Here is an 18,522-nt window from a genome sequence, read left to right on the forward strand (position 1 = left end):
CGTTGTCGGGTGATTTTTTAAAATATTCAGTCGAAGTATATATTATAACTTACCAGTCACCTTCATCTTCGGTTTATACGCCAGCCAGGCACCGAATAATGGATCCACACAGATTGCAGTAGGCTCCAACCAAACACCGAAGTAGTCTACTGAATCCTGCGTCGGCTCTTTGCATAGTTGAAACCTCGTTCTAATATATTGACTAAAAATATTTTCGTAAAAATTATACACAAGAAAACCTTGATCAAGTTAAAGGATTTACAGTTATCATAGCCAATCGACACTTCAAAATTAAAAATATTTGCTTGTGACAAACACATTTCCCATATAGCATATACATGTACTGTATTTTTATCGACATTTACATCGATATCACTTTATCGACACTCACACGTACCTACAGAAAAATCGGTCTTGCATGATTCGCGCAATGTGTGCGTGCACGCAAGTACGCAGCTGGTACGTAGTCAGTGCGCTTTGGACCTTGTTATGAGATGCACATTTGTTTATTGTCGACTTTATATTATACGTGATTTGTCGATTTTCGGTGGTTAATTCATCTACCCCATACTGGTGACCCCTATCAACGTTTTGGCGATTTCTTTTTCTTTAAACTTTTGCATTAAATAACCACAAGTATTATGATTAACTGGTGAAAACTTACGTAGAAGTATCAGTGTCAGGACCAGAGAATAGCCATACTTGTTTCGGATCCCCACCACCTACAAATTACATTACATCTAGAGTCCCTGTATTATTATCATATAATCATAAGTTACATTACAACATCCAGTACAGTGAGAATAGTTGATAGTGATTGGTCAATGTATTGGCGATATTGATGCGTCGTAACATTACGTCCTTTTGATCAATCACAATATAAATAATCGAATTATATGAAAAATAATTAAAAGGTAATTTTTAACCTGATGCGTATGAAATAAAAAAATAAGCAATACTAAACGCGACTGGTAAAGAGAGAGGATTTCAGATTCATACAAAAGTAAACCTGAGTAATGTTACGAGTTAGTAATACTTACGGGGTGCATGATGAGCAGTAGCTTTGACTGATCCTAATGTAAGGATATGCGTGTGAATCAATTTCGCCCTGTAGCCCCATACCATCAATTCTTCTAAAGAGACGTCAATAGCAACCGCTTCTAAAATTAATGATTATATACTTAAAATGATTATTAATTTATTAGATTATCTTTCATATTCAAAAAAACTAAATTGCGCTAATTTAAGATACTCTTTCGTCTCTGTCTGTCAGGTTGTGTTAATAATTTGATAGAAAGAGATAGATGAGATTATGAATGGTGGTTATATCATTGAAATTTCAAATGAAAAAAGTCAAAGGTCAAAACACAAGAAATCTGAAATTGTTTAGAAAGAACAACGCAGAGTGGCATGTCAAAATATATTTTTTTTGCACCTTTTATCTCCGTTTCGATTTATGATTATTTTTATTATCTTCAGCCCGGTCGTTTACAATATGAATGTATGTTTTAATTCGTATTTTTTCGAAATACATAGTTTTTATTTTATGATATTTGATGAGGGTCATGAGGGTGATCCCAAATATTTTGACTCGGCCGATCCGCACATTTTTGTTTAGTGTTTTGTTAATATTTACTTGGGTAACGTTACATGCATTTTTATATATACTGTTTGTTAGTTTCTTGTCAATATTTACGTCCTCCATTTAAACTTTTATAGTAAGTGTTTTTTACGCGTTCATTAACTATTGTAAGGTAAGGTACAGCATCAGTCTAACCTCTCTTTGTTCCCAAACTATCAATTTCTCCATATCCTTACGGTTGACGTTATTGTAACTTTCTTCCTAGTATGGAGCAGTACAATGCGGTATGTACGCAGGACTTATTCTAGTAAAAGATTATGTATCGACGGCCACCGAATCGTTCTTTATGATACAATATTTTTATTATACTATATATATTATTATATCGTTTATATATGGTTTAAGAAAGTGATAAATAAAATAAACCGTGTCTGTCCTATGTCATATCATAATATGTTAGTGGTAAAGCTTACCTTCATCATGCAACGCGTCCGTAGCTAAAGTTGTATAGTTGAGAACCTCACAGCGTTGCTCAGAAAACAAACTCACAGGAACTAAATATGCGGCTTGCAATCGGGCTGATGATCCACAAATTTTTACCTCACCTGGAGAAACATAGATGATTAAATTTAAAAATCTATTTGTTAAAAGGCGTATTGGCCTAGTGGCTACAGCGTGCGACTCTCATACCTGAGGTCGTAGGATCGATCCCCGGCTCTGCACCAATGGAATTTCATTCTATGTGCGCATTTAACATTTGCTCGAATGGTGAAGGAAAACATCGTGAGGAAACCGACATGTCTTAGAGTTCTTAGACCCAAAAGTCGACGCCTACGGATCACCTACTTGCCTATTAGATTCAAAAATTGATCATGAAACAGATTCATAAATCTGAGGCGAAGACCTAAAGAGGTTGAAGTGCCACTGATTAGTAATTAACCATGTAGGCATATAGCAAGATGCACAGCTACTGCGGCTTTTACGGAAAGGACCAAGGGGTAGAAATAGAAGAGGGCGTCCCAGAAAATGGTGGACAAATAAACTTAGCAGAAAGAAAATGGAGAAAGAAAGTTGTTAAAAGTTAAAAATTGGAAATAAGCGGGCCTAATATTATTATTATTAAATGAGTAGGCAATTTAAATGCGATGCGAATGTACCAATCGATTACCACACAAGACAATCAAATTTTTTTTTTTTAAATAAAATCATTCATTCTGTCTATTGCTAGTCTAATGTATTGCTAACTGCTACTGCTAATCAACAAGTTATAAATTAAACCTTCCAATACACAAAGAAGAGTGATACTCACGTATTTTAATCGTATAGTTGAAGTCGGAAATCCTTCGAGACGTAAAAAAGTCCTTGTGCAGAAGTTTGTGTGTGACGAAATTAAGATTTGCGTCAAGACAAGGATATGGTTGCGTGTCCGTAGCTGAACAGACCGCTGCCTGTAGGGACATATTGCCGGATACGTGGAGCCTGGCTCCTTGCCATAGGGGGTCACTTTTGAATGGCATCTGACAGGCTGCAGAACAAACCCTGAAGAGGAATTAATGTCATAGCGTAACTGTAAGTAATATTTTATACTTTTAACAAAAACTATATAATTATAAAATAACAAAATATATATAATACCGGATGAAACATTCCTGGTTTTTACGTATTTTTGTCGTTGCTTGTTTATAATTTCTGTTTTAATATGTATATGTGTGTGTATAGTTAGTAACGTCTTATTTTCTAATATTTTGGCTGGACTGATTTAGATAATTATGAAAGTAAAATATCTGTTGTAGTTCAAGGAACGCTAAAGAACTCATATTACACACATACATTACGTACTTGAATTTTCCAATAAAAACTGTTAATAGGTGGAAAAATTGTTGAAGTTTTTTTTTTAAATAAAAACTTGTCACTGTCCCAATGAATGGATGCCGTCAGAAATTTGAGTGTCATAGCTGTAGTTGGTTAGTAATATTAGTTATTTCGACTATATATTTGCGTGTACCCCACGAGAACGAAAGTGCGTTTAAATTTTTATGAATATGACTCCTGCTGATAGAGAACAAATCTTTGTTTTAAATTTATTTTATTTTTCTTTATTACTTAAGATGTCATATGGAAAATGGTATAATGGTTGCAGCTCCTTACAAACGTTGATAACTTGGCTATTAGAAAGAGTGGCGGAGGGTTTTTTGCCAGTTCTTTTATTCTCTACGTTCTTGATTTGAGAACTGTAGTAAATGTAAAATTAGAAGCATTTAATGTTTAATTTTTTGACATTCATAAGTGTACATTATGTTACCTATACGAATAAATGATTTTTTACGTTGACTTTGCAATATGAGGTCTGTCTATCTCTTTGGTCGGTTTTGTCATAAGTTTTGACAGAAATATAATATATGGTGTGTTCTTATTGCGAATCGATACGAAAACGAAAAATAAAACTCGTGTTAATGTTCAATGTCGTGCAGTAGCTGGGCGAACGGGGGGACGACACGAAGTCCAGCGCCGAAGAGAAGAAGTGAACAAAATTTACTACAAAACCGGTCTTGCAACTTGTCGCGCCCCGCACGCACCGCACCCCCGCAACAACGTTTAATATGCAACTTCTTAAATATACTTCTATCGTGCACATATTCCCCCCCGTGCATTTCATGCACCCTCTGACGCGAGCACGATGACCTTCTTAGTCGCCCGTCTGACGAGTCCAGCTTTTGTTCGTACTTCTATCACGCGGACGACTCCATCCTTCCCGGGGTACGTGGCGGTGACGCGTCCCTTGGGCCAAGAGTTACGAGGAATGGCGTCGTCCACCAGCAGGACTAGGTCACCAAGCTTAGGGGTGTTGCCACGGCTCCTGGGATCTCGGCGATTCTGTAATATAGGAGTATACTCTTTAATCCAGCGATTCCAGAAAATGTCAGCAAGGCGCTGCGACTGTCGCCAACGCAAACGGGAATTTACGTCGGCCTCTACAAAACTTCCAGGCTGAGGGACACGAGCAGGCCCTCCTAATATAAAATGGAGTGGTGTGAGAGCCTCCAGGTCATCTGGGGATGTTGACACTGGTGTCAGCGGACGATTATTGACCGTGTACTCTGCTTCCAACAGCAAGGTAAAGAGTACCTCCTCTTTAGGGTGACGTTCGTTTAAGGTGGCAGCCAAAGATCGTTTGACCGATTGGACGAGTCGTTCCCAAGCTCCTCCCATGAAAGGAGCTCCAGGAGGAATAAAGCTCCATTTTATCGTTCGAACTTCTGCCTCTTGTTTAACTGCTTGATATGCAGCCCTTTTAAGCTCTGAGTCTGCTCCTTTAAAATTCGTACCGTTGTCGCTATGGATCTCACTTGGACAGCCTCTCCTAGCCATCAGTCGCCGAAGAGCCATGACAGCGCTATCAGCAGTTAGAGACCCAGCAAGTTCCAAATGTACTGCCCTTGTTGTAAGACAAGTAAACAAAGCCACATATCTTTTCTCATGATGGCGCCCAACTGTAATACTGAAGGGCCCAAAGTAGTCAAGCCCGACGTATGTGAATGGACGTTGGTGATAGCCTAGCCTAGTATTAGGATGATCGCCAGTAGCAGGGATGGCAGGACGAGCTCGTAGGATCCTGCATTTAATGCAATTCTTTATTATATTTCTGATGGCAGGTTTAAGACGCAGAATCCATAATCGCGTTCTTACTTCATTTGCCACCGTTTCTGGACCGCTATGGTGGTTAGCTTTATGTATCCAGGCGATATACAGACGCACATAATAGCTATTTCCGTCCAAAATCGGAGGAGATCGTTGTTCCTCTGGCAGGTCTGGGGCTGATTCTATTCGTGACTTTAAACGTAATATTCCTTCTTCGTCTATTGAAACGCTCAAAGTTCGAAGTCGACTGTTTTTCCCGACAGGAAGATTGCCACGCAGCCGCCGCAAATCCTCTTCAAAGCTTGCTTCTTGTGACGCTTTCCACCATAATGTTTCGGCTTTCTTTATGTGATGTGCTTCCAGAGATACTGTCTTCGCGTGTCTTCTTTGGCCACATAATCCGATAAATTGTAGAACTCTTCCAGTACTTCTAATGAGACGCATCCAAGAGGAGAATCTTGTTGCCTCTGGAAGGGACTCTTTTAAGCAAGGCTTTACATTATTATTTATTGCTGCCACGCGCTCCTCTCCCGTAGCAACAACCTCTGCCACTTCTTCCTGGGGCCAGTTTTCTTCTGACGAATAAAGGAATTCTGGTCCCGCAAACCATCGATGCTCGCTGTTGAAACTTCGAGGTACCTGTCTTGTAGCGTCGTCAGCCACATTTAAAGCAGTTGGTACCCATCTCCATTCATTTACTTTCGTTCCTTCTTCTATTTCAGCTACTCGGTGAGCAACGAATGGTTTGAAAACCCGCGGGCCCGACCGTAACCAGGCAAGTACTGTTTTAGAGTCAGTCCAGAAAATTCTTTTCCTCACTTTAAGGTCATGCTCAGTCTCTACTGTTCTTGCCAGGCGACAACCCAAAACCGCAGCTTGCAACTCCAATCTTGGTATTGAGGTCAACTTCAAAGGTGCTACTCTACCTTTAGCCATGACAAGAGACAATTTAATATTTTTATCTGCCATTACAGCTCGCCAATATACAGCAGCAGCATATGCGCTTTCACTGGCATCGACGAAAACATGCATCTCCAAAAACTCCGCACTTGCACATCCTGCATAGCAGCGAGGCAAGTATAAATTTTTTAAATCATTTATATGATTCATCCAATCAACCCATCTTTTGCAGAGTTCTTCTGGCAAAATGTCATCCCAATGTATTCCTAGTCTCCAGGTTTCTTGGAGGATTCCTCGTGCAGGTAAGCTAATCGGTGTAATTAATCCCAAGGGATCAAAAAGTGACATCAAAATTCTTAAAAACTCTCGTTTTGTAGGTTGCTTCACTCCCTCAACAACCTCCACATTCGCTTTCTGAATATTCCAATTGAAGGTAAGTTTGTCATCAGCAGTTCTCCATACCAAGCCCAGTGTCTTTTCTAAATTACTCAATGAACTGTCTTGTAGCTTTACTTCTTCATTTTTATATTTTTGTTGCGGATCGATTTCTTTTATTACTTCTGGTTTGTTGCTCGCCCACTTCTGTAGCTTAAACTTCGCTTGTTCGTGTATGTAACTAACTTCTTTGGAAATTCTTACAGCATCCTCGACTGTATTAAAACTTTGCAAATAATCGTCCATGTAATGGTTTCGTATTATAGCCTCAGCTGCTTCTGGATACTTATCTCGATACTCTTCAGCATTCAAATTTTTGATAAAAATTGCTGTACATGGAGATGATGCTGCACCGAAAATCACACTTGTCATTCTATATTCCTTTAGATCACTTTCTCGCTTGCCCTCTCTCCATAAGAAACGGAGAGCATCTCTGTCTTCGGGTCTTATCCTGATTTGTAAAAACATTTCGCATATATCTCCGGCTACTGCCACTGGTTTTTGGCGAAATCGCATTAGGACTCCTAGCAACGATTGTAACAAATCCGGACCAGACAATAACATATCATTTAATGATACTCCTTTTGTTTTTGCGGCAGCATCCAAGACAATACGCGGTTTTGGCTTCGAGGGATTCATCACTGGGAAATGCGGTAAGTACCAGGTACGTTCGGGGTGTGAGGTAGAGGGTGCCATTTCTGCATAGCCGCATTCCAAAAGGTGAGTAACCTGCGAATTATATTGACCTTTTAATTTAATATCCTTGTCTAATCTTCTTTCAATATTTACTAATCTTTTTAATGCATTATTTCTGTTTTCAGGCAGTTCCAGTTCATCTCTACGCCACAACAAGCCAGTTTCAAAGCGACCATCAGCGAGACGACGGCTATATTTCTTCAGTAAAGTTATGGCGCGCTCATCTGGATCATTTGTTGGTTTTCTCGGAATTATTCCTAAAGAATCTAAATCCATAAAATGCTTCATTAGGTTTTCAATATTTCTATCCATATCTTCTTCATCTTCTTTTCTATCTTCTTCTACCAAATGGAATACATGTGCTTTGGAGCTAATTTTAGTCGGCCCATGTAATACCCAACCTAATTCTGTTAAAGATGCCACAGGATCTTCTCGTTCACCATTTCTTATCTTCTTCGATACGATCAAATTCCAGTTATCCTGACCTATAAGAAGAGTAGGAGTGCCTTTCTTGTAAATGAGATCTTCAGCAATATCAATTAGGTGTCTACATCTGTTGACGATGTCTTTTTCGACAGTTTGGTGAGCAAGGTTTAACCTTTCTATTGTGCGCGCTTCTAATTTGTGTTCTGTCTTGGAGTGGATTCCACTGATTTGAAGTGAAACTCTTTTTGAATTAACAGCTTCTAAACGTGCTCCTGCAACTCCTTCTATTGTAAAGGGTTCCACTGGACCAGTAGCTCCAATAGCATGTGCGAATTCTTCTTCCAATAGCGTTACAGACGAACCCTCGTCCAACAAAGCGAAGGTTTCGATGACTGCGGTTGGGCCAATTAATTTTACGGGTACAATTTTTAGTAACGCTCTTCTTACATCTTGATTCACAGCTACTGCAGTGGTTTGATTTTGTGTATCACTAGAAGGTGTTGTAAAATGCAGCAAAACATGGTGAGATGCTTTGCAACCTTCAGATCCACAGGGTTTGTATGAACATCTGTGTTTGAAATGACGCTTTGCTAAACATCTAAAGCACAGATTGAGTTCCTTCGCCTTCTCCCATCTATCTTCGGTCTTTAACTTCACAAATTGACTGCAATCTTTTATGCCATGTTGACTACTACATACAACACAGTCGGAACCTAGTGTTTTGACCTTCTGTGACGTTGTAAGCAAGGCGCAAGTACGAAATGATTTGTTTTGATTTAATGTTGCTTTAGCGCCCTCTGCTTGCGCATAACGACTACAAAGATCGGCTTCTCGGGAGAAAAAAGAAGACAACTTAATCAAATCTGGTTCTTCTTCTGGACGACTTGCAGCATAATCGTACCATCGGTATCTAATTGACGGTGTCATTTTATCGACTACTCTTCTTACTGACTCCGGATTATATAGATAGAACTCTTTTTTTAGTGCTTTTATGACAGTAACAATATTAATGACTTTGCTCGCGAATATACAGATATCTTGAGGATTGTCGGTAAGGCGAGGCAAGAGTTTAATTTTTTCTATCTCTGCAATAGCTAGAGTATCTGATCTTCCAAATCTCGCTTCAAGTAAAGTTAAAATCTCAGCGGGATCAACGTCTGTGATAAACAGAGAAATGACTGCTTCTTTTGCCACTCCTTTTAAACTCCTCCTCAACCTCATTACATTCTCCATCTTTGTGAACTGTTCAGATGTTTCTAAATATGCTGTTTTAAAAGCCATCCATTCGTTTACATCTCCGGTAAATATCGGTAACTCCACAAAATTCTTGGGCCTCATTGCTCGCGCTGCTTCCTTGAGCGCTGATGCCAACGCGGATACATCTACACAATGCTTTGAATGTGGTTCCTCTGTGAATGTGTTGGTCGCTAACCAATTTTCAACCAAATTAACATCCCTTCCTTCAGTGCCAGTGGAAAGACTATCAGAATTACGAGAACTTCGCGCTTCAATTTGAGCAACTTCCGCTTCAGCGAGAGCTGTTGCAGCGCGAGCTTCAGCGAGTTTTGCTTGTGCCAATTTCTTAAGGGCTTCTGCACGTAAGGAACTTTTTTTACTAGATGCACTTCGTTTGCCGGAGAAAGCAAAGGTCTTGTCTATAGGACGAATAGATTTCTTAGAGTCTTCCTTATGTGCAGATTCTCCACGGTCAGCTGTATGTGTCAAAGGAACTACTGACACAGGTGGCGTCGGTATGGGCTTCACGTCTGCCCCTCTACTCGCTTGACCTGATTCCTCTTTTGTCACCTGGCGGCTAATTGATCTAGTGATAGGCATGGCTAAAGGAAATAATTAATAAGTTATTAGTATGCGCGAAAACACTTCACAATCTATTTAAACACAAATCACATTTATACTTCGCACTCACTCGATACGTAATAATTAGAAATGTAACCTCACAACAACAACAATATTCAATATACGAGACCGAATAATTAGAAGAAATCACTGTCAATAACTTTTGTAAACTTAATAATCACTATTTACGATAGGTTATTAAACACGTTTTTAATAGCACAGCACTACAAATACACACTATAAAATATTTAACACATTATATTTTCAAAGCACAACACACGTCGTATTTACTTAAATATAATTTAATTAAATATCTCACCCCACTCGTATCCACAACACAATTATCAAGTTCTATTTTACACAATTACAAAACAATATTCTCAAACTTATTAACTCTAAATTCGACGTTTATTTCGACACTAATCACAAACACCAATAAAAAATATCAGTCGGTCAGTTAGACGGTAGGCACGCTCGATTAATTAAATAGTTAACTTGCAATTAGATACGTAATATGTTGATCACTTAATATAAAATTTTAACGAAACGAACACTATATTAAGGAACCACTAAAACGAAACAATTCAATACACAACTAATTACAAACGAATTTAATGTTAACTATAATCAACACGTGCACTATCACTTGACACTAAACAAATAAATAGATATTTCACTACGTATTTCGAGAAATCCATCTATTAATGTCCATCCGGTTCGAAGACCAAAAAATGTTCTTATTGCGAATCGATACGAAAACGAAAAATAAAACTCGTGTTAATGTTCAATGTCGTGCAGTAGCTGGGCGAACGGGGGGACGACACGAAGTCCAGCGCCGAAGAGAAGAAGTGAACAAAATTTACTACAAAACCGGTCTTGCAACTTGTCGCGCCCCGCACGCACCGCACCCCCGCAACAACGTTTAATATGCAACTTCTTAAATATACTTCTATCGTGCACATGGTGTTTATAATAAAAATATAAACATACCTATGCGAATACAGTGGCGCTGCAACATTAAGCACTGCCTTCGGTACATCTACAGCCAGTACAATTGGAATGTTCACTTGTCTCTCTCTCGGAGAGTGGTCCCAAGGAATCAGTTGTATGCGCAAACCATTAATTTCAAAACCGATACGACGCTGCGGCAGATTTTCTGACAACGCCTCGCATTCTTCCACAGTAAGTGTACGCATCGGAGGTTCTGTGGAATAACGATAGTTTACTCAATACCTTTAATTACTGAATATTTTCAAAATCTCATAAACAAAAAAGATTACAGCTGTCACGGGACGCCTGGCAGATGTGAAACATCGACATTATTTTGTAAAAGTAATATGCAGTAAAGAACAGATTGTGATAGAAACTAAATATGTCATAATGATAAAATCAAATATTACTATTTTTTCCAGATAACGATGACTATTTGTTGAATAAACATTATTTTTATTAAATATTTTTAATGTGAAATTTACTACTGCATTTAGACTGTAAATCATATAGCGTGGCGATGCGTCGCCACTACATGCGTCGCCACGCCAGAAATCGGTTTAACGTGCGGCTATAGATGTCACATCAAAAATACAAGTATGTTAACTGTCATTATTTACCTGGAATTTGAAGGGCCGAAACTTGTTCATATATTTTTCTGATAACATCAAGACGATGTAACAAATCCGTACACACTTGAATTGTAATAGGTTGAGTGGTCACTTTAATAACGCACTCTTCAATCCAATCACTGAAATAATAAAATTTAATCATACGATAACCTTACTAATATTTACGTAAAAACAAACAAAACGCGCCAAATTTAGTCTGGGGCTCAGATTTCGGCATTTTGTCTTTCATTTTAATAGGGATGTAAGTGATCAGCCTTGCGTGCCTGATACATGTTTTCCACTGTTTGGGTTTAAGGTATACTCGTTTCCCAAAGATTTTATTTTATTTATTTATTTAATAATAAGTAGACATAAGTAAAGATGTTTTCCTGCACTGTACGATCGAGTGTTAAATGCGTGCTTAAATAAATGCCCATTGTTACACCAACGGGGTTCAAGCCTACGATCTCTGAGATGACAGTCGCACGCTAAAACCAGTAGACTAACCATGCTCATATTTTTTTTATAGAACAGGGGGCAAACCGGCAGGAGGCACCTGATGTTAAGTGATACGGCCGCCCATGGACACTGTCAAGCCAGAAGGCCAGAGGGTTCGCGACTGCGTTGCCGGCCATTTAAGGATTACAACAATTGTTTACGCAATTACTTTTTTATAGGTTTTATTAAAACAAAACAATCCATTTTGTTGTGTGTTTCACGAACGAAAGCGAAACAAGTAGGTCATCTAAAATTTTACAATAAACCTAGCATTTATATATGTATATATAATTACCTATATTCAAAGTCCTTTGGTGGATTGTCATAAGGGTTAACTAGTTGGTCAAAAGGCGTTCTATCATGGTTCATTTCAACGTAAATTACAGGCGACATTTCAGTCCAAAATTTATCCTTTTCCTCATCAGTTTCCATTGATGGGCCGGCGATTTGTCCCTGACTCTCAATCTTTATATGTATGCCTTCTGCTGTCTGCTAAAGAAAATAATATTAGAGGCGAAAGATGTTTTATAAAGCGTATATTCCAAGCACATTCCTATATTTTCTTCATCATTATTTATGAACAAGTATGATCAGGACCTACTCAATAGAAACAACTATTATTTTGCAGAGAAATGAAGAGTGTTTAACTACTAAGAACATATGAAATAGTATGATTCTATTAAACTTAAACTAATATCAAAATAATCCTGACAAGTTAATTGCTGCTTACGTTGTTTGTTGGTGATTCCTGCATTTGCTCATCTGCTGCTACGCCTACTTCAACCTTTTGAGCATTAAAATCGTCATCTCTCCATTTCCATTCATTATTATCATTCGTTGTTTTCGACAGATAAATAGTTTGTTCATCTTTCATCTAGAAATATGACAATCATAATGAATACAGGTTATAATAAAATTTTATTCACACAAGACATTTTTTTTCAACACAATTGATGTGTATGTATGCGTTTATGTCTTATTTGTGACAATGAATGTTAATATAATATATATGACAATTGCGACATTATTTATTGCTTTCCATATTTCTATATAGCATATACAAACCTGTGTTCAAAACCGTTTCAACTGTGGCACGAATGCATTTAGTTTATAAATATATGTACGCACTACACCACAGAGATAATATCGGCGTTAAGTAAAAACATACCCAAGAGGATGAAATTATTTTTTACCGTGTTGATATTATCATAGCCACAGACGCATCGGCCGCGCGATGATAGCGACACATCCCTCGCACCAAATTTGACACGAAGCATGGTTGGCGAGCATATAGAGCCTTTTAACACTGCATCCTTCGCTGACAATGAAAGGATGTTGCGACTCCGCTGACGACCCAATTCTGTCTCTAAGACCTAAAAACAAAACTTTTAAACATATGTAGGAGACTTTCATGGTAGCGAATATTCCTGTCAAGTTTTATTTTTTAATGTTACAGGAGGCAGACGAGCAGCAGGCTCACCTGATGTTAAGTAACACCGCCGCCTATGGACCCTCGCATTGCCAGAAGGCTCGCAAGCACTGCCGGCCTTCAAGAATCGGTATGCTCCAGTAATTTCCAGTTAAACTGTACTTTTAATAGAAAATCAATGCTTTGCGTCTAAGAATTAAAAGTATTGGACATGTTTTTCACAACTGGAGTTTACTTTTTAATAATTTCTATTAATGTTCAGGCATATTTTATTGTGACGTATTTTTTTCTTTTCAACATTTACAACTATTTATTATGTATACTATAGTCAAGACACTATATATTTGGATAAAGAGTTTGTTTGTTTAAATGAACTGAGAATGGTTTTAAATAAATATTATCGTGGCCAGTCAATTGATCGAAGCCTTTATGGATTATATATCAATTTGTTTCCCGTTTCGATTTAAGTAACGCAGGTTTAGGTTGCATGGTACGCAATGGTTTTAGCATAGGACAAAGGAATTATTTAAAATACCTTGAACCCCAAAGCCACCTGTTCTAGATAAATGACAAACATGACAGGTATAGGTGCAGAGGGCGCTAGTGTTTCTTCCCGACCTTCGCGATCCGACCAGGCAGGGAGCCATGACCAGGCCCATTGTGACCAACTTGCACTTCTCACTGGTTCGGCCGAGTTCGATGATGAAGAAACTGTCAGAAAGAGAAACATTTACTTTACATTTTTATATATTGTGATGGCAGGAGATCTAACAGAGAAATATTATATTTTTTAAAATCATTGTTTAATTAATCCTGTAACGTGTGTGTTTTTAAAATTAAATAATATTTTAATATCCAAAATGGCGGAGTAAAATTTATGAACACTTACGTAATGGTGGTATTTGAGACAATTGCTTAGGGACGGGCGATGGTGTCTTGTTAGATAAAGCATTGTCTCTACAGAGTCGTAATAACAACTCCAATTGTTCATTTGTTACTCCCCACGACATGAGACTAGATCGTAATTGAACACTAAAACTGCTAGCGCGTCGTGTTTTTGCTGAGATTAAGCGCGTCAAAACCCTGTACAAAAATATTTGCTTAAAATTAACATCTTCGTAACACACGATCTTCTAGAATATTATTTTTTTAAAGTAATAGGAGGCATCGGAGGCTCATGTGATTTTAAGTGACACCTCCAATGGACACTTACATTGCAAGTGCGTCGGCAGCCTTTCAAAACTGAAAACGCTAATTCTTAAAGGACCCAAAGACGAATTGGTTCGGAAATACTTCAGTGGGCAGCTGGTTTTATATAGCAGTGGTGCGCGGCAAATACAGCCTAATTAAATGCTCAGTTGTGGAAAGATGGACGTCCAGGGGATACGGATGGTATTTTGTATTCAGCCTTGACGTCCAATAATTAAGTCATTATCTTAGAAACAAATTCCTTTATGCGTTTCCTTCATATTTTATGAATAAGTTAATTATTGAAGAAAAATAGTTAGGTTCTTTAAGAACGGAAAGCCATAAAATTATACAGAGTACAGCCTGGTTCATGGTTTTGAGAATACAAAATCTTTGATTCTGTCATTATACTAATCAAATTACAATGATTCTAAATAGCAATTTTATATTAATAAATAGCATACCTTAGGTCTAGTTGGCATCGATACAGTAAAGGTTCTTGGTAAAATCTGATTTTACCATCAGAATCGCATTTATCAAGACAGAGGGTAAGGTCATCTAACCGAACCAGGCGCCTAATAAGCGGATGCTCAGGATCTATATCTAAATTTACGAAAAATTAGTTTATACAAAAAAATCACTTAAGCACAACACACATCTTTTTATAAGTAAAATATCCAACCGTGGCCAAGACTTTAGAAGAATTTATTAATCTGATAATATGATTAAGAATCGACTATTAAGATCACATTTTAAAGCATATATTTTTTGGGTATACGGATCCTAGTTGTGCTATTTATTATATTGCTATTATTGTGTTATATTCTTCTCAGATCAAGGGGTTTTACCAAATAAGCTTAGTTTTTAAATTACATGTTAAAGTATGTGGATGCAAAACACTTACCAGCAAAAAGTGGTTCCCAATCCGCACCAACGCTATCTACAGCTAGTCGTTTGACAGTTAAAGACATCACAATATCGTCATGAACGTATTTTACAATAAGCGAGTTGATTCGCACTGATATATTGCTGACTATACGACGAACTAATGCTTGCATATACCCTGGAGGAGCTTCTACAACTTGACTTCTAAAAGCAATGTCATATATAAGATACTAATATGTTACATGTTGGAATCGGTTTTCAATTAAAATATTTAAGAAACTGTATCTATTATAAATTGCTTTTAAAATAACTTAATGGAAATTACCTCCGTCTTTCTGGTATAGCATTCTCATCTGGTGGAGGAGCATCAAGACTGAGAATACATTCTGAAATAGTAAAGAAACATTTTGTTTAATTCTATTGGTTTATTTTATGTAATGAAACAATTTTAAATATATTAAGGATGTGGATTATATAACTTTTAACGGGCTTCTATTTTCCAATATCTAGATAGAAAATAGTCTTCGTAAATTAAGGTGAAACTATCACTGATTCTTTTAGCATTAAAACCCAGAACCTATGGGACTTATTCATTGAAGTTTCATGCAAGATGTAACAATAGATACAATTTTATAAATGTATAAAACTAATATTTAAATACCTATTGTATTGATAGTAACCACAATGGGTTCGGACATAATCTTCGTCCATGGCACTTGTATAAGCAACTCATGTATTCTTCCTGAGATGAGTGTAAAAGGTAATGCAACTTCTTGTTGCAGTACGCCTGCTTTGAGCACTAAATTATGTAATGTGACCCCGCCACCCCATAGTGAAACCTAAATAGAGAACACAATAGTTATATTTGTTAAAATGAAATATAGGGTATATTTAAGACAATTTTATACAAAAATAGTTAGTAAATATTTAGCATACACCTAGAAATAAAAGTATTATGTCTATTGCCATCACATCAGATTCTATTTAATACTAATATGCATTTAGTATGTCTAGTACAATAATACTATGCATGCCCAACCTTTTTTTTGCTATGGCCCATCTATGCCTTTATAAAATTCTTATACCATGTCACATATATAAAGTTTAATATTGAAAAATTTAATTAAAGGAAGAATTTACTAAGAAATTTTAAAAATATATAATGAAAACTGAAATTCTAATTCAAAATAAATTTGATTAATATTTATTGGGAAATACTAGTCTTGACCATACATAGTGCATCTGATATAATTATTATTTCTTTTTTAATCAGGTACTTTGAAGTTATATTAGATAAGCAAAAAACTCTGATTATTATTTAAGCCAGTTTAATGATCTTTTACCTGGGCATCTCCAGCTTTGAAATTTTGCACATATTTATCCAGATAGCTTAGCAATATTGGAGTGACATATGTTTCTAAATTAAACATCTTGATAGCATGTTTAATATTTTATCACATATGAAACTCTAGTCTGAAAATGATTTCATGCAAAATATTATATTTTATAATCATATTATATTGAATGAGATAAAAATATAGATAACTATTTAATCTAATAATCTATGTAGTATAAAAAATATAGTGACTAATTGTTTATTAATTTTATTTCAATTGCAATTATATTTGGTTTAAATTTATTGAATAAATATTTTTTCATAATGAGTTTAGTTTTATCATATTTCATATTTGATAGAATGAAAACAATAACATTACTAATTAATCTAATAAATTAAATTAGTGTTATTACAAAAAAATAATTTATATTGTGGTATACTCACCATCAGCAGAGAATTGAACGTCCCTGTAGAGATATCTCGGTCCATTATAAACAGCAACAAAATACATTTTAAGTTTAACAATACACAGTTTCGCTTTACTAAAAGTTAGATTTGTACATAATTTTGTAGCAAGTTTACTCATACATTTTAATCTAGATATTTTAATTAAAATTTTATTCTACATGTAGTTATTAAAACCAATATTTTGAGTTTGTGATATTTGTTTTGATTTCTACGTTTAAGCATATCAGGGCATATAGGCTAAAGGTACACGAAACTAACACATCACTTTTGACATCTGACAATGACATCTAGTGCACTATCAGTGACTGCATAAATATACACTGTTGTCACTAAACCATATGATACTTGTTCTGTGTAGTGTGTACAGGAGATCAGCGGCAGGCGGCCACAGAACACTATTACTTCTACCGAAGAAGAACGACAACTTCAATAAAAATAAAAAATGCTTACACTAGCTAGCGCTCCAGTTACTGCCATCGGTACTATCGTATGGCGCGAGAATTTAAAATGGTATGTAAGAATAAAATTTTAAGGAATAATTTCATGTAGAGAAATAAAACAAGTGGTGTCCATGAGGAGACCAACCTGCTCATTGTTCCTCGCCCTAAAAAAGTAACATTTTGACTTCTTTATTCCAACTCGCTACCTTTTTTGTCTCTGTCTCGAGATGTGTAAGATTTAGCCTCAGAAAAATAAATATGCCGCGAAGACTATTACAGCGTAGCTCCCTCAATAAATGGCTATTCAGCATGTAGTGTTAAAAGAAGTATAAAATTAGGATTGAGAAAGGTATTTATTGGTAATAATTTTAACAACATTAATTATAATTCACTAAGTTTTATCAACAAGTAAGTTATACATTCATACTATATAAGATAATAGATTGTAATAATAGTTGGAATCATTATAGACACGACGGATATAGCATAAGCTGTTACTGAGTCACTTAAACTTTAACATTGCTTATTGACACTTGGACTGAACTATTATAACATTTATCACATTCACATGAATGAAGTAGCAGGTCTTCGAGTTTTAAATAACGTGTACATTTATTAATAAGCTTAATAATTTAATAGAATGTGAGATGTGGGAATGTTACAGATTTACAGGCGGTACATTTTATTAGATTGCCATTTATTAATAATAATCAAAAAGGATTCATGTTATAAAAAGTTGACGGAATTTTGGGATTATCTCTATAATTTTTTTTATATTGAAAAAACGTTTAAGTTGACACTTAGTAAATCTTATAACTATCATCTGAGATTCCTGGTGAACATTATATCATTATATTCTTGGTAATAAATATAACACGAGTTGCCGCAGCCTAGCGGCCATGTATAACAACTGGGCGTTTACATTCATTTGTGTCTTGCACAAAGCAAGGGCAGTGGCAAGCATTTATCATTTTAAGGGCTACAACGAAACCATCTCGAACTACTAGTGTTTAATAGTGGCAAAAATAAGCCTATTGAAATATTATTAAAAAGTGGAATAATTACATTATTACCTTAAAATATTAATGACGACACAAACAAGCTTTCAGCTTTTAATCCTAACTATTTGTTAAACAATTTTA

The 18,522-nt window shown here is 36.3% G+C and overlaps 1 protein-coding gene across 6 annotated transcripts in view; it reads right to left on the bottom strand.

Moving 5' to 3' along the window:
- LOC110998137 (vacuolar protein sorting-associated protein 13B) overlaps window positions 1-17,171 on the bottom strand; it is an 81,233-nt gene extending 64,062 nt beyond the window's left edge. For 3 of the 6 annotated variants that reach the window (XM_045633942.1, XM_045633943.1, XM_045633938.1), the window contains exons 1-18: window positions 16,917-17,170; window positions 16,480-16,609; window positions 15,798-15,975; window positions 15,462-15,522; window positions 15,156-15,340; window positions 14,716-14,854; window positions 13,953-14,146; window positions 13,599-13,774; window positions 12,828-13,007; window positions 12,365-12,508; window positions 11,930-12,126; window positions 11,146-11,276; window positions 10,526-10,739; window positions 2,892-3,121; window positions 2,056-2,187; window positions 1,041-1,160; window positions 665-722; window positions 54-202 (exon numbers count right to left, since the gene is read on the bottom strand). In XM_045633942.1, coding sequence (XP_045489898.1) covers window positions 54-202; window positions 665-722; window positions 1,041-1,160; window positions 2,056-2,187; window positions 2,892-3,121; window positions 10,526-10,739; window positions 11,146-11,276; window positions 11,930-12,126; window positions 12,365-12,508; window positions 12,828-13,007; window positions 13,599-13,774; window positions 13,953-14,146; window positions 14,716-14,854; window positions 15,156-15,340; window positions 15,462-15,522; window positions 15,798-15,975; window positions 16,480-16,566 — 2,575 coding nt within the window. In that variant the 5' untranslated portion in view covers window positions 16,567-16,609; window positions 16,917-17,170. Of the gene's footprint in view, window positions 1-53; window positions 203-664; window positions 723-1,040; window positions 1,161-2,055; window positions 2,188-2,891; window positions 3,122-10,525; window positions 10,740-11,145; window positions 11,277-11,929; window positions 12,127-12,364; window positions 12,509-12,827; window positions 13,008-13,598; window positions 13,775-13,952; window positions 14,147-14,715; window positions 14,855-15,155; window positions 15,341-15,461; window positions 15,523-15,797; window positions 15,976-16,479; window positions 16,610-16,916 lie in introns of all 6 variants that reach the window. The other 3 variants (XM_045633939.1, XM_045633940.1, XM_045633941.1) reach the window with 3 other exon arrangements.
- Window positions 17,172-18,522: the final 1,351 nt, after the last annotated feature.

Source organism: Pieris rapae, chromosome Z (genome assembly GCF_905147795.1).
Source record: "Pieris rapae chromosome Z, ilPieRapa1.1, whole genome shotgun sequence".
NCBI classification, from domain to species: domain Eukaryota; kingdom Metazoa; phylum Arthropoda; class Insecta; order Lepidoptera; family Pieridae; genus Pieris; species Pieris rapae.